Source organism: Dromaius novaehollandiae, chromosome Z (genome assembly GCF_036370855.1).
Source record: "Dromaius novaehollandiae isolate bDroNov1 chromosome Z, bDroNov1.hap1, whole genome shotgun sequence".
Classification (NCBI taxonomy): Eukaryota; Metazoa; Chordata; class Aves; order Casuariiformes; family Dromaiidae; genus Dromaius; species Dromaius novaehollandiae.
In genome coordinates, this window is record NC_088132.1 from 59,607,459 (window position 1) to 59,623,917 (window position 16,459).

At 42.6% G+C, this 16,459-nt stretch overlaps 2 protein-coding genes across 4 annotated transcripts in view; one reads left to right on the forward strand and one right to left on the reverse strand.

Annotated features, from left to right (window-relative positions):
- LOC135324980 (thrombospondin-4-like) overlaps positions 1–5,156 on the forward strand; it is a 37,991-nt gene extending 32,835 nt beyond the window's left edge. Inside the window, exons 20-22 of the mRNA XM_064502198.1 lie at positions 213–385; positions 2,199–2,338; positions 4,937–5,156. Coding sequence (XP_064358268.1) covers positions 213–385; positions 2,199–2,338; positions 4,937–4,998 — 375 coding nt within the window. The 3' untranslated portion in view covers positions 4,999–5,156. The remainder of the gene's footprint in view (positions 1–212; positions 386–2,198; positions 2,339–4,936) is intronic.
- A 3,535-nt stretch (positions 5,157–8,691) lies between these two features.
- LOC135324981 (serine incorporator 5-like) overlaps positions 8,692–16,459 on the reverse strand; it is a 41,557-nt gene continuing 33,789 nt past the window's right edge. The window contains exons 11-13 of one of the 3 annotated variants that reach the window (XM_064502201.1): positions 15,665–15,812; positions 15,185–15,343; positions 8,692–10,074 (exon numbers count right to left, since the gene is read on the reverse strand). In XM_064502201.1, the coding sequence (XP_064358271.1) occupies positions 15,196–15,343; positions 15,665–15,812 (296 nt within the window). In that variant the 3' untranslated portion in view covers positions 8,692–10,074; positions 15,185–15,195. Of the gene's footprint in view, positions 13,076–13,737; positions 15,344–15,664; positions 15,813–16,459 lie in introns of those variants that run through there. The other 2 variants (XM_064502200.1, XM_064502199.1) reach the window with 2 other exon arrangements.

The window sequence follows — 16,459 nt, forward strand, 5'->3', positions numbered from 1 at the left end:
CCCAGGCAGCCTGCTTCTCCTTGGTCCCGGGTATTCAGAGAAGAAACAAATTCAGTTGTTTTTCCGTGCAAGCAGAGGAAAGAGCAGTTATGGGTGTGGGGACAGGAAGGAGGGTGCTTCTGCAGACATCCTCCCTGCTACAGAAAGACTTAGAGCTCCTGCAAGTGGCATTTCTCTGTGGTCAGTAGTGGAAAACAACTGTATTTCTGCAGGCTGTGAAATCAAAGACAGGCCCTGGAGAGCACCTCCGCAATTCCCTCTGGCACACGGGGGACACCAACGATCAGGTCAGGCTGTTGTGGAAGGACCCCAGAAATGTAGGATGGAAAGACAAAGTCTCCTACCGCTGGTTCTTGCAGCACAGACCCCAAATAGGATATATCAGGTAAGAGAGCAAAGGATGGAGAAGGTAAGTATTTATACACTTCTAACTAAACTATTGTTTCTCAACACTTAATTTAGATAATAATCTGAGAATTTATAATATGTCAGGGCTTTGCAGTGATGAAGCATTATAACAGGTTAGACTTATGAAATTCCACCTGCAATTCTTTTCCTAGGTAAGACAACTCCAAGCTAAACCTGTTTATCTGGGTGTTGAACTGTGCCCTACAGTAATAGCTTATCTTCCCTTTCCTGGCTTTAATAATTTGCTTTTTCAAGCTACTACTGACCACTGTAAAATGCAAAAAATAAACTGCACTGGCATCATCAGCCCAGGTTTTGCAACCTTGTGATATTTCAGAGAGAGCTAAAAACAGAAACACAAGGAAGACAGTTTTCTTCATGAAATCACCACCCTGCAGTTGAGCTACAGTAACTTGGTGGTATGATAATTCCACTTTTTTCTTGCAGAGCATCTTAGAGCATCTTCTGGGGAGATTAGAGTAAGCAAGTTTGACTTTATGCTAAAAGAGATTAAGCATATTTGGACTGTCAGTTTTTCCATCCCAGCCACAGGGCAGTAATGTATAGACTTGAGGTGGCAACTTTTCTTTAAATCAAGCTGCTTGTGAAGCTGCTTCACAAGCAAACATCTGCGTGTGGCTGCAGTCTCTCTAGTTGCCCTAAATGCCGCTATCTTCAGTTTTGGGGGGTGTTAATCAGCATTATGAAATCCTTCAAACTAAAGGCAGTCAGGCCCAAAGTGGGTTGCTGCCAGCATCTCACTGCAAGCTATTTACACTAGTTGTTGCAGACCATAACATGTCTAGCAAAGCTCTTCTGATGCTTCAAGGAGGCCTAGGAAAAAGACACTTGAGCCAGCCTCTCCCACAGAAATCTGAAAGACAACAAGCTTCATTCATTGTGCAGATACTTTTGAACTGCCTCAGCAAATCAGGAAGTGAACTCCAGAACATAACAGGAATTGGGTTTTTTTTTCCTTTTTCTTTTATGAGGAGACATAGGAGCTTTCTTTCCTTTCACCACTCCTTGTTTTCTTGCATGGCAGACCAGCTCCTAACACAGTGGTGCTCTCATCCAAAATGAGGCCCTTCAGGCTCATCCTCCTTTACATTGTTTACACAGTACCCCAGAGGCGGAGGACATGGTGCAGCCGATACTGTGATAGCATGGTCCTGCTCGAGCTCTCAGTACAGAGCATGCGCTGGGAATCTGGCAGTGTGCAACTATTCCCCAAATTATTCGGGAATTTTCTGACAATTCTTCTAACAGGATGCCAGATCATCACAATTTTTCCTAGAATTAATCTTACATTTTAAGACAAGTCTCACAGTCAAGGAAGCAGCTTTAAGACTCCAAACAGTTTGTTTGAAACTTTTTTTAAAATATACAAAGTTTAGCTTCAGACTGTGTGAGACAGGCTCCATCTGGTCGTCTTCAGCTGATCTAAGCTGATTCTCCCTTCCCCCCATAATTATCAGCTGTGGAAAATTTCAGGAGTTAAACCCCTCAGCCTGACTGAGGTCAGGAAAAAACAGTCCAAGGCTCTTGTGGGATGTGTTTAAAAAAACAAAACAAAAAACCCTTTCCCCAGCGCTTGCCAGAGTGCAGTGTTGCTCCAATTCCCAACCTGCAAAGGAGCTAACTTACCTGCTTTTTTTTGCCCTTGTGCTAAAAAAAGGTGGGGGGAGGACAGTGTGTCCAAAGCTGGAATCAAAATGGATAATGAAACAACTCATAAATGTTACAGCCTCAGAAAAGACTTAATAGCCATTCTGTTTGCTTTCTTGAAGGGCAAGATTTTATGAAGGCTCTGACCTAGTGGCAGACTCTGGTGTAACTATAGACACCACTATGCGTGGAGGACGGCTTGGAGTTTTCTGCTTCTCTCAGGAAAACATCATTTGGTCCAACCTGAAATATCGCTGCAACGGTAATGTTTCTCCTATGTCATTTTAGCTAGCAACTAGCAAGTGGGAGTTGAGAATTGGTACTGTGGCTGTTGGATTAAGCCATCTTGCATCCTTTGCTTTGCTTTTCATTTACAAGTTACTCGCAGCTGTGAAACACCTCCCCTGACACCAGCAGTGCACTGCAGCCCAGCCAGATGGGAACTGACACCTCAGAGCTGCTCCTCCCAGAGCAGTCACTCCGCTACAGAGATTGTGCCAACTAAGTAGTATAGCTGTCATCAGAGAACTAGAAATGTTATTTAAAAGCAATCAACCAAAAGCTAGTGCTGTTGTGGGAGTTGTATATGCACAACATACAGAGGACATCATGCATGTAGGACACCCTGAGGGCTGAGTACAAGGTGAAACCAAATCTGGAGATCCAGTGGGATCAGTCACCAGGAATCTGCATCACTTGTGTACCTGCTAGTTGCTCTTGCCTGTAGGAGGACAAGATCATAAGATGCCCTTTACACAGGGAGAAATCCTCCTCAGACTCTGTGGAAACACACTGGCTCTCTCCAGTTGGGATAAGAGCCTCACAGCTTAGCCCTGATCTTCCACTATATAAAGTATATTAAACCTTGACAACTCGCACAAACTGATCACATCCAGCTGTTTCTGCCCCAGCAGCAGTTCAGCTAGATAGCGCAGAGGTTGGAGGGACTTCTCCTGCCACATCAACCCCTGCCTGACTGAGGCAGCCATGGGAAAATAAGTTACCAGCCAAGTTGGAATTGTTTCGCTGTTTGATTTCTGTGGATCCAGAAAGCCCAGGTCTGCAGTGGACACAGATGCTGTGTGGATGGGCCCTGGCTCCGCAGCATCTTCCAGTGATAGACCACTCGGTACTCACAGGCTGACCCTTGTGAGTGATGGTTAAACAGGGGAACTTCTAAATAAGAAAATGGTGCTTACAAGTAAAAATTACTTGATAGGAATCCCAAACAGTACAGTGTTTCCCAGAGAGTGTGCTTCAAAGCTGCCACCACAGTCACAGACTTTCCTGGCAGTGAGCAGGCGTCAGAGTCCAGGACTCTCTGACCAGGTTCTTTTAGATATTCCACACCTACGGAGAATGCAGTGTTTAATATAAAAGTTTACTTTGAAGATATTTGATGTTACATGGGATTTTTGATTTAGTAGAGTGATCCAGCAATATACTGAAATCACAATACAAGTATACAGTTAGGCAGTTAGTCACAATACCAATGTGACTGTCATTACCGGTCTATATAATATGCTCACTGTCACAACGCTGGGTGTCCCCAGTTGCAGGGAAGGAATAGGTGGGTGGAAGCCAGCTCAAGTCCATTGCTCTCCAAAATTTCTGTGTTAGTTGTTGAGCTTTTATACTCTGTTGGGCTGAGCCACGTATACACTCCCCCCATGCTGGTCTGGTTCATCTCAGGGAGACATTCACATTCTTTTGATCAGTTTAGGAAGAAACATTTACACCTGGTCCAATTAATGGCTATGGCACTTATCTAAAACAAAGGTCACCCTCCAGCCCCCTTTGTGTTGAGATAAATTCAGTTCTCTGTGGAACAGCTGTGATTAACAAGTCACATCCTACACCATTCCTGAGCTTCTTGGGCACCTCCCCTTGCCCATCTCCTCTGAGCCTTTGTAGGGTTATTGGTCGGTCACAGCAGGCACTGGCTTTGCTGCAAGTGTTGCAGTGAGTCAATAAAACCCACTTGGGGAAGTCTCTGGAGTTCCCAGGAATCGCTTCTTTCATTTTTAGGCTAGATTCTACATTTGCAGAAAATGCTTGAGAAGAACACTTCTTAAAAAAAAAAAAATCAAAACAACAGTTGAAAAAAGCAGAGGCCTTGCCACTTGTTTTCTACACCGTATGTGGTTATATAGTTTTTTGTTGTTGTTGTTGTTTTGTGTTTTTAAGTCTAGAGTTACCTGTCCTGGGCCAGACTGGAAATAATCAAAGTCGAGGTCAGGTAGTTCAGCTTCGTTGTTGTGAATCCCTCTAACTGAAGAGTCCTGGGAGCTGGCAAAGGGATACTACAAACTCAACGTTAAAACAGAAACTGCAGTTATTCTTGTGACATTGACCCATCTCCAGCTCCCTTTGCCAATTTTGCGGTTATTTTCTAACAGTTACTACTGGTCCTGGGTTAATGTTTCTGTCCCCTCTTGCAGCATGAAAAACCATCAGAGAGGAAGCTGAATTAGGATACATGAGAAATAGAGAAGCTGGCAGCACAGATCCGATCTGGCAGATCTGGCAGATAAAGACAAATATTTTTTTTCCTCCTTTCTGTTCAGTGTTCAGTAACAAAAATGTAAGAGTGGAAGCCACAAAGTTTTCAGGTGGAAATGTGATTTGTAAAGTGATAGTACTCCACTATAGGCTCACGTTGGAGCACTCACTGTCTTGCTACCCTCTGTGTTTTTTAGCAGCATGGGGCTAAAACTGAAAACATTCCTAGTTCACTCTTAATATGTAGGCCTAAGTTACCTTAAATTAAAAAAAAGTAGTTGAATAATTCATGAATTTCTTAAGTGTTCCTTGGTTGTGTTAGAAGAGACTAAACTTTTGCATATTTTCCTGTTTTCAGACACAATCCCAGAGGACTTTCAGGAATTTCAAGCTCAGCAATTTGGTGTTGGTGATATTTAAGGAAAGGCAAAATAACATTGCTATTGCAAACAATAAAACAATGTATTTTAAATCCTTATATGACTGTCATTTCAAGAGTGCAGACCGCAGCTTTTTCTCATTGATGTAACTATGTCAAACTTTTTGTATAAAAATGAAAATAAAAAGGAGACAAAATAGACTGGGCTTAGTTATTTTCAAAGGTGCTCAAAACTCTGTGAAGATTCAGATAGTGTAAAGATAACTGCTTAAAACACTCTCAGGATCAGTTTGAATCTACTGCTCTCTTGGATTTATTATTAAACAGGGTGGTGGGAAAAAAGGGCAGTTTTGTCTCTCTGGTACATGGCAGAAGCTAAGACTTCACAGAGACGGAAAAAGAGGAGGCTGCATCGAGCATGGAGCGAGTGTTGGAAGAGATGGGCACTGCTTGTCAAAGGGGAGCGCTTCACGTAACCTTTTCCAGGCCTACTTAGTGTCCCTGGTAAGAAAGGAAGAAGTTTTATCTCCTTTAGGGCAGTTTAACTCCTTGGGAGATTTAGTTACCTTTGGCAGACCTCTCCCCCCTGCCTTGGAAAACTGAGAGTACGCTATCACATCTTGTAAAAACAAAAAAAGCTGACGGCAGGGAGTTGTATTCAGATCTCAAACACGGTATGACTTGCCCTTGAAAAACCAGATTAAAAACAAAAAACAAAAAAAACCCAACCAAACACATGGAGATAAATGCGGAATCATCCCTACAGAGAAAATAATCCTAACTTTCAAAGACTCAAAGCTGGGCTTTGACCTACTGAGCTCTCTGAACAGGTATTACAATCTTAACAAAATAAGTCACTAAGTTAAAAAAACAAAGATTGAATTAAGTGTTATGAACTATTAAGAAAGAAATGGAAAATAAAAGCCCAAAAAAGCCTCATCACCACATTGTACAAGAGACTGTTGACTTCTAATACATCCTTTTTTTTTTTAGACTGGAGCTAGGAAAGGAAGGAAAGACAACAGCCAAGAAAAGCTGCAGAAAAGCATATTCCAGGCTTTAGAGCAATTTCATTAAGAAGGGCAAAACTAAACAGTGTTTCACCTGGAAAGAAAAGAGGCAGAGGAATGTGATTTTTTTTGGGGGGGGGCAAAAATCACAAGTAGCATTGACACAGTTACCAGCAACTCTTGTTTCCCGGTGCAAGACAAGGGGAAATACTGCAGGGCACTATCAGGCAACAGTATCAAAACAAAAAAAAAAAAAAAAAGAAGATTTCTGTTCCCATTACAATAAAAATACCCTTAAGGTTTTGATGTTCTCAAAGGACTGGGCTACAGGAAGACTTTTCACCACATTTTCCATTGCAAAGGCTTCTGAGACGATGCCGATGCTGGCAGCCCTGGGCCAAGTCCCCTTGGGGAGCCATCACCGTCTCGTGATGAGGACAACGCTGAAGTGCCCCTCACAGAGCAGCCCTGGGGCAGGCAAGCGCCTGGGACCACACTTATTTGTGACAAAGCCTCCAGTTTCAGTCCCTTCCCCTTGGCTTCACTAAACCCAGCTTCACTCACCAAGTTTCCAATGGAGGACTGAAAGCCTAATTACTTGGGGTAGGGGGTAACACAAAGGGTATTAACATGTTTTTGATCAAATTATGCTTAAAAGATGCGCAAAGACCCTCCTCTAGCTGTACACAGACTATAACTGCAGTATCATTCAATGATGAACTAGAACCCAGATCATAAAGCAAATTTCCATCTTCCATATCGTGCATTTGCATTTCCCTGGATGCAGCCTCTTTTCCAGACAGAAATCATGTCTGAATGGCTTTTCAAGCAGCCTTGGCAGAACAAAGTTACTCGTAGCATGTACATCTTGGGCCCAACACAGCTGGGGTCCATCTGGCCAGGAGAGCACACACTTGCACAGCTGGGCTGCGCAGAGCAAACCCAGCAGGCCAGGGCCATCCCCGACTTCCCTGCCAGGCAGCAGACTCTGTGCGTGCTGACCAGAGCGCTGCAGCATGTGCGGCCCCAGCTGGGAAACACAAAGGGGGAAAGCCAGCTGCCAAACCTCCCTCCAGCCCTCCTGCCCATGGCCGGAGGCTCTCCTCCTGCTCGACGACTAGGAGAGCACCTTGGAGCTTGCCCAGTTCCTGCTGCTCTCCCAGCCTACAACACGGCCAAGCTCCCCATGGTTGGCGACAGGATACTGGAAGACAGGCTACCGGCTCTCTGGCTTTTGGGCTGCCAAAAGTAATGGCACAAAGCTGCGTGTTGCTGCTAGGAGCTTCTGACATCTCCAGCCAGAGAAGGGATTTGCTTGCTCACCCGCCAGCACAGGCGGTAGTCAGAGCTCTGCCAGCCAGAGCAGCCTGTTGGCTTTCGTTTCAGAAGGCGATTACGGGACTATACAAGTGGATGCTAGAGCTCACCACAGTATATCAACACAATGGACCTTCCCAGCTGCTGGACGGCCAGCAAATTCAAGAGCAAAGTCTCACTCCTGCAGACAGACACTTGTCCCAAGGTCATGCTCGAGGCTTGGGAAACTCTCCTGCCCTCCAAGTTTCAATCGCAGCCTGCAGTCCCTGTGTACAGGCATTCGAACAACCTCCACTTGTACCACCACCTCTTCCCGGCCCACTGTGCGACGTAGACAGAGCTCCATGTGTGGCCTTTGGCAAGTACAGACGTTACAATCCCTTCTTGCCACACACAGCCTAACGCGCTAAGCTGCAGTTAGCCCTACGCAGCATCTGCAAGTACTTTGGTGCTCTTGGAGTCACACAGCTCACGCACACAAGGGTCAAAAGCCTCACCAAAGGTTAACTCTTTCCTGAGTGCTGCAAAAACCATGACAAATACGCTTCAAACGCTTCCGTTTCCTAAAGCCCATCTCCAGAGCTGAGCTACGAGAAAAGACCAAAGTCCTATGGGGGCTGGAGGGGGACGGGGCAGACAAGGTGTGCAAGCCCCGAGGAGGTGCTTGACGAAGGCCACAGGCGCTGACAGACCCTCGGCTCAATGTGGGAGCTGCCGCCTCTGCCCTGCAGCCCCATCACCGAGCTCGGCTGGGCACAACGTGGCACCCAGACTCACAGCCACGAGAAGCTCGTGTCCCGACCAAGCGAGCTCCTGGTGAGGCTCTGGTGAACTCAATCACATCAGCAATGAGGGCCAAAAGGCAGCTGCAGCTAGGACATGCTGAAACCCCGTTTAACAGTGGCCTGCACAGAGAAAGGTGGAAAGCAGGGACTAGGGCTGGCAGAAATGCAGTGTTTTCTTCAGCACAGATCTAGGTTCCCAGTTCAGCAACTGCCTACCTCGCCATCTGGACAACTGAGAAAATCAGAGATCTGCATTTAACACAATTGCACAGGCTTCAGCGCCATACTTAGTCTGGAAAATACTTTGTTTGCACTTCCAGCAGTATCTGACACATCTCAGAATCAGAGCATGCAGAACAAATCCCACTGACAAATCCATGCGAGCCTACGACGCTCTGCAGTCGTGTTCTGGATGAGAATAAAACAACACGTACAGAAAAAGCCGCATAATATTCCATAGGCCAACCTCTTTTTGTTAGACCACATCCAAACTTTGTGAACAAGACAGACCAATCTATGCACCTTTACCTGGTCAGTAACTCTTTAGTTCATATATTCACATACATGTAAAATTTCTCTTAAAATGAGTTGATTTTACAATTTTATATACCACAACAATTCATTTCAAACGTAAGAAAAACTTTATTGGTCCATTAAACATTAAATCTATAACAATACATTCACTCAGTATACAAAAGGAAGTGTTCGTAAAAACCATTAACATGCTTTAAAAAGGCAAAGCTGTTTACCATTTTACAACCAGGTTCTTAGAATTGTCTCAAAGAAGTGTTACAGGTACTACAGACCACAACATTTGCAAAAAATGTAAAATAAACTAGCTAACCTCCGTTTCACTGGGCTACAGCTTAACAAAGTAAAACCACACATACACACCAAAAAAGTTCCCTTGAGATATTAAAAACCTTAAAAAGGACTAAGTAAAAACCCCTCACCATTAAGAAAAAGTATTTCCATTTTGAATAGTTTGCATCCAGTTTTTGAACACGCCACACAAGAGACTAAACACCACAGACCTGTGGTAAGTAAAAAGCAGGCAATTGACTGTATGTTCCTCATAAATATTTTCCCAGCTTTTACATGATAAGTTGAAAATTTTATTTTCATTACTTTAAGTTTGCACAGATGTCCAACACCACCTAAGCACCTGGACATGTATCAGTAAGAGAAAAATAAAGCTAAGGTATGAGTAACATTACATTATTTCCCTATAGTTTTCCAAAATTTTTCTTGGCTTCAGACTGAGAATTCTTTGGCAAAACCACAGTCCCCCTGCTGCACCCCGCAGCTCTGACTAACAAAAGCCTTGGAAGCTTTAAGATGTTGGAGAGATTTCAAAGCTGACAACTGCAACTCTAAGAAGTTTGTGCAAACGGCTTATATGCTACAGTAGTCAGAGCTATCAGAGACTGGGAAATGGGGGAAGCCAATTTGGTTTATATTTTAAATAAATTCAAACTTTATTTTTAATAATGTATTATTAAGCAGGTGGGGAACCATTCTAAACCAGGCGTGGGAAAAGTGGATTTAAGGCCTACTTGAAAACTACAAAATTTCTTCCGGCATTAGAAAGTGGTCGTCATGCCAATCTTCTGACCTCAAGGCCAAAATTTCTGTTCCAAACACTGCTCTGCTTATCCATATCCTCATTTTGGGACACTCAGGCATTACGCCTTTTGGATGTTGAAAAGACAGAGATGTATTAGTTCCCAAGCTACATATCCTGTTAAGAGTATAAAAAGCCCTTGACCCCTGGCACTCCCTTTTACAGTCATGTGAAACACTCTGTTTGAACTAGTGTTTACAAAATTGAGCACACACAAAGTAAAATTTCACTGCACTGATTACGTGTTTTCCTCCCACAAGAACTTGCAAAGAAGGGGGACCAGGCCACTTCAGAAAACAAAAGATACAGTTTTCATACAGAAAGAACTGATCCAAATATGAAGTCATGATCCTCAACTTTGCTTCAACACTGCAGGTCCTCCTATAAAAAGGAAAGGATCATCTACAGCTGGCAAGGAAGTTTCTATCACTGAAGACAGCCCAATCGATAGGGAGCAGAGTGCAAGCTAAGCAGGTTTACAATGCCTTTAAAAACAAACCCAAGGAGAAAAGGGAAATAAAATGAAGGGATACGGTCTGCAAGGAAAAGATATACAATTGCTTCTAAAGCTCAGAAGTAAAGATGACAATAAAATTGTAGCTGCAGAAAATTTTGCTCATCTGTTCATACATAATCTCCTGGTACTTTGTTTTACAAACTTATTTAGGAGAAAAGCTTAAATTGTTCATAGCACAGATCATTTATAGCATGTTATAAAAATGGACAGTGAATTATTTTGTTACCAATCAGTTCAGAGATCCCCATAACATTGCAGGCTGCTGGCTGAAGTTAAACTAGTGATATCTGGAGTTTCCAAAGTCTCCTGATGCATTGGTCAGAAATAGAGAGTTGTTAGAAATCAGCTGTTTTGCAAGTGGGATGGCTGCCTTAACAGCAATGTTCTAGCCCAAAAATGTCTGCACTAGTGGCTGGTGAAGCAGTTATATGTGCATAGCTTATGATCTCAAAGCTCTTCTAGATTTGCAAAGGTGCTAAAACATAAAATAAATAAATAAATAGACATGCAGTGTTCACGATTCTGTGAGGAACAAGCCCTCTTTCCAGACTACATATATATTAGCAACACTGAATTACCCGTTTCAGAAGAAAGTGGCCCATCCAGCAAGGATTTATTGAATTAGGCTGGGTAAGCATGAGCTTTTCAAACCTCATTGAAACTCTTCAAGTTCAAAGTTAAAAGTATCACATAAGCATGATTCTGATTTGCAATCACAGTGCAGTTCCTTAACCAGCATCCACTTGCAAGGGCAGCCCGCACACTTTGATGAACCAGGTGGTAAACAGCAAACAAGCAGATCCATTTGTTTTCCATGTGTTCTTCATAAGATTTCGTGGTCTCATTTGTTAGTTCAGGAGTTTGGGTTCGGAGACTTGCTCTCCGAGTCTGTCCCCTTGGTTCTACCCCAGAAAAGAACCAATAATGATTTTGGTTCTCAGTTGCCTTTGTGAGAAAAAATAAAATTGTTCCAGTCTCAGGCAGAAGTGCAGCAGTGAGCTTCCAAATAACTTTTCCTCCAATAGGGAATTTGAAAAAGTAGGACGACACTAATAAAATAATTCCATCCTCCCGGCAGAACTAACTTCTGCCAACACCCCCGTTCCTCCAAGAGGCAATTAAACTATAACACTAGTTCAAATTCAAGTTAAACTAGAGGAAATGAGGACATGATCTCTAGTCTTCCTGTCTTTAAAACTGACAGCTTTCTCACTTCACACAGCTCAAAAATACTAGGGCAGAGAAACACAGCACAGGCCGTTTCTGTTCAGGAGCAAATCCCAAGAACAGTTGTGGTACAACGTGCGTGTCCGTGCAGAGACACGGCACAGCTAACCACGTCAAGCAGGGCAGCTACCTGCACTTGAAGGTGTGGAGAGAGAAAGTTCTGCTCAAGGTTTAAATTCAAGTGTAAGCAACAACTACTCTCATTTATTTACTAAAGCATCAGACTATCTGTGAGTTTTCCCAGTTTATCTTCCCCTGCACAGTCATATCCCAAATCAGGCTCCCCCCCAGGAGCCCATCAAGCATAGATTACGTGGTCTTCCACACGCACGGCGAGTACGACTGCACCGCGTGCACACCAGGTGTAACGCACAAGGCAGGACCACCTGGCCACAGGCTCAGGTCAGGTTTTACAGTTCCAGTGCCACCTGAATTATTAGCTCAGAGGGCAGTATGTACGAAGGCACTTAAAAAAAATTAAAAAGCCCATTTGTGTGAACTGTTCACAATCTATGAACTGGACATTTGAATCTTAAAAATCCCAGCTCAGGATTTTATGAAGCAGTTGCATGTGGGAAGTTCACAGTACAGGTTTTACAACTAATGTTAAGTCTGTCATATTTGCCTGCCCTGCAGGAAGCCATTGCTCGCTAAGGAAATAGAGGCTTTGCACACTGAGGCGCCATTTCCTCAGAAAGGCCTCAGATCCACAGCTGCATCTGGGGCCTCTGTGTGGACAGCCAGGTCCAACTAAAAGTTATTTTTGGAGTCTTCTCCCACAATGCTAGCTTAGAAGCAGACAAAGCAGAGGACTCTCGCACGGCCTCATTCCCATCCTAGGTATACTGCAGACCTTGATACTTAAGGTCAACAGCAGGTGGACTGGAAGGATGAAGGAGTAACTTAGCAAGGCAAGTGCTGTGTAAGAAGAACAGACTCATGCCTCACTCCGGAGTTTCCTCTTATGACCCTATTTCCTTCATAAAAAAAGCTATTTCCCTAAATACAAACTACAATAAATGAGCACAAGGAGGCGTACAATGACTTTATGTAGGCTGGTACTGCCTACACAAAGTAACCATTTTTGTAAACAAATAAAAACACCCATTGACCAAGATATGTACTAAGATCATCCACATTTGTGACCAAGACGCTTGTTATTAGACACAGAGAATGGTTACACCGTTCCCTGCCCCTACAAGTTGACATATTGCATGCCCTTCTTCTGTAGGGCTCCTTGCCCACAGATTGTTCTGCTTTAAAAAACATTTTAATAAAATATGCTTGGTTTCTTATACTACAAGATATTTGTGACCAGAAGGCAACTCCTGCAAGACTCTGAGCAGCATTTACCTGGGGAGGGGGTGAGAGTCTGGACTATCTCAGTTGCAGTTCTAACATTGAATCAAGATCATTTGTCAGAATAACTGCTACAAGTTAGGAGAGACGACTGTTAGTCTTCATTGCGCAGTCCATAAGCTCTCATCTTGGAGATGGGACAGATAAACACTTCTAGTTTGTTAACGCATTAAAAAAAGGTCTTCCTGCTGGAAAAAGATCTGTGCGGCTGGACTCCAAATGCAGAGACATAGAGACGGGCCCTCATGCTATCAGAGCTCTTGGCAAGATTAGAACCTCCTAGCAGAAGCAAAAAAGAAAAAAAAAGAAAGAAAGAGAAAAGATAAAAGCCTGCCTCTATTCTCCAGAGCTATTTGTGGCTTTCATAACTCAACTACTTTCTTCCCCTAGAAACAAACAAGAAGAAGAGCAAGAGTTTCACCTCTGGGCAGACTTTCCCCCCCCAGTCTTCCTCCTCATCAGATTACATGATAGGGGAATTTTGAGGGTTGGTGTGCTCCTGATCACAGGGGTAGGTACTGTAAGTTTACAGGACTGCAGATCTGTGGGTTTTGCTTGAGGTGAGAGTGCATGGAGCTGGGAAGATCGCACCTCTAGCAAGCTCTCTGCAGGGCAGGACCCCACGATTCCAGAGCAACAAGGCAGCTAGAAATGTTACAGACAGCAACGGCATGATTGGTATCTAGCACGTCACGGTTATTCACCAGCTGTGCATTAGCTATCAATTACTGCAACAGAACAAGTAAGACATGCAAATATTTTGGCCATCTCATGGGCCTCTGTGTTGTGCTTTTCTTTATTCTGTACAAAGCATTGGGTGAAGATTTAAGGCTCAACTGTATTTAAGAAAAGAAATGCTACATAAGTGGATTTATATCCTGAATATTTTGCTTTTGAGAGCGAGAGTTTGAGAGGGAGAGAGAGAGAGAAGACTCTGAAACTAACATAAGTCATAAGTTTATCCCACAGGGACGTGGATATATAAAGTGAGTCCAACCTTATTCAGCATTAAAAATGTCTGAGGTGTTGTTCTGCCAGCAACTCATCTATTTAGAGCAAATAAAAGCGACGTGGTGGGGTTTCATATTCTGAAGTCAGCCATTTTTACTAAGTCTGCTGCTGCCACATTTGGGTTTTCTGGTTTTATTTTTTTGACTGCTTATCCCACTGCTTAGAACATAAGTTCTCCAAAAAAAGGTTAGTCTCTATTAATGGAGTGGTTGGCTAACTCCCATTCCCATAGCAAAACTTGATTAACAGAGAAGTATAAAAATATAAAGTTAGAAAGATCATTTTCCAACCAACACAGGCAGAAAAGGAAGATAACACACTGAAGTCCTTTTTCTGACTATCACTGCATTTTAAATATTGTAAAACTGGTAATGAAAACAGAACACAAGAGCCCGGGAAATCTTTAGATACAAGCTGAAACAGCAGGTTACAGTAGTAACTGAGCACTTCACTTTTAAAGTTATCAGTTACTGGCAATGTTCCTGTAATTCGTGTTCCTGTAATTAGCATTCCTGCAACAGCAAACATTCTGAATAAAGAATGTACCGTATCTCATACCTCTGCACAGAACAGCTTGCAGTTAAATGATCTGGCAAAGCAAAACTGGTCAAAATTAAGAGTTTAAGAATTTGTGTGCAAAACACCCCTTCTGTTAATAATTGGACCAGTTTGGATTTACATAAAATATTCAGGTGCCTTTTTAACTTATAATAGCATAAATACTCTGTTATCATTGGTACATTCCTTTCTCATACTAGGTTTGCAATAACTTAATATATTTAATATTTAGTTAAACAATTTTTAGTAGATGCTTTGGCAGTCAAATTCTTACATATTTTCTATTTCTACAAAAGTATTTAGGTGCATTTTTGGGGAAAAAAATATCTGGAGACTACTTAAAAGAATTATATGCTGTACAAAACAGCAGTCCAAACCATCACTGCAATTGCTGTAAAAGACATAGTTAATAAAAAACTATAAAAAGGAATGCATATTTGCTAGAAGATACCCAGCATTCACAGGAAGGAAGAACATATATTTCCACCATTTTTTTTCTTTTCTTGCCAATGAAGTTGGAGAAAGATTGTCAGTTATTCTAAAAGCATTTCACTTATTCCAGTTTACGTAACAATCATGCTTCCTACGCTCTACACATCAGTGTTACAAAAATCTTTGAACAGAGACATTCCCTGGGACACCATTTGTTCATGACAATTAGGAAAGGTTAAAAAAATTCTTCAACCATTAGTTTTGTCTGACTAAAAGTTACTAACTAGTATATTATGAAAACTGGGCAATAGGTATTTCCTCACTATAAAGTGACTGCTGTACTTTCTTTCTAAGAGAAAAACAGAAGGGGGGGAAAAAAGAAAGCACCTTCTGAGTCTTCACACTGAGAACTGTCTCGTTGGGCAACAGAGCGGAGCAATTAGAGTCCATAAATACAGAAAGACACAAACCCAACAGGAGACCATCTTAATCCAGAAGATGGACCAGGTTCCAGTGAAGAATTTTTCAATCTGAGCACTTTCATAACTGTTAAAGAGGAAAAAAAGAAAAAAAAAAGCAATAAACTCACTGTGCACAACTATTCACATCTCAGACTGCAGTACCCTCTGCTTTTCTGAGTGGTTCACAGACTTCAAGTAACTTAACCCAGACCTGAAGCAGGAGAAAGCAGTTCTTTGCAAACAAAACCTTGCTCAGGGATCCCCCAGGAGAGACTTGGATCCTTTCTTCCAGCTTCCTACTTTATCAGACGAGACACTCATCTAATGGTAGGAATTCCCATTCGTATCTCCCCTCTCTTAAATGCACAAAGACATTCATTTCTCAGCTTTAAAGAAATACACTTACTGGAACCAGTGAGTTACTGTCATCATCACATAGAGTGAAGCCAAGAAGAAAACAAAGTGGAAGTAGGCGTAACTGTACACTGTGCCTTTCTTTTCATCATAAATCACAGTCTGGCCTCCTCTTTTTTCAGTGTGCTCTTCAGCATCAGCTGTAAGAGATGGGAAACAAGAAAGCTTTTGCAAACGTAATGAGAACTGAAAACAGCAGCTGGTTTCATGAAGCATAGATTAGATATAAGCAAAAAGTCTTTGGTGTGATTTAGCAAAGCCTGGTACAGAGCAACACTTGAACATTTTCTTGCCCTTAGGGCATGGGCCTAAGCCTTTATTAAAATAAATGAGACAACCACTGAAATGCTGCCCTATATCAAGTTCCTGGCCTACCAGCTGGTTTTTGAGCATTTGGAGCATTTAAATTGTAATAGGCCTGCACAAAGGGCACCCCTTCTCAAACTCGGGCATGGGGAACAGGGACTGAAGGGGCCACAGAGCAGCTGAGCCCACAAATCTGGCAGTCACACCCACACACACGCAAAGAGCAGAGATTCCTCTTTGCATGTTCTGCTAGACAGCCTTATTTTAAGAAATTATTAACTAGCCTGCTGTTTTAAAATGGTATTATTACACCTCGTTTCCCTTCCTCCTCTAATGTTTTGCTCGAGCATTTCAGCTGCTTCAGTTTGATGCACTACAGAATTAGGATACAGGAATCTCTCCATCTGCAGCCATGTCTTTACTTTCTTTGGTTGGGTCTGAAAGCCACAAGTTAGGTAAGTTGTGCAGTGAATAGGTAATT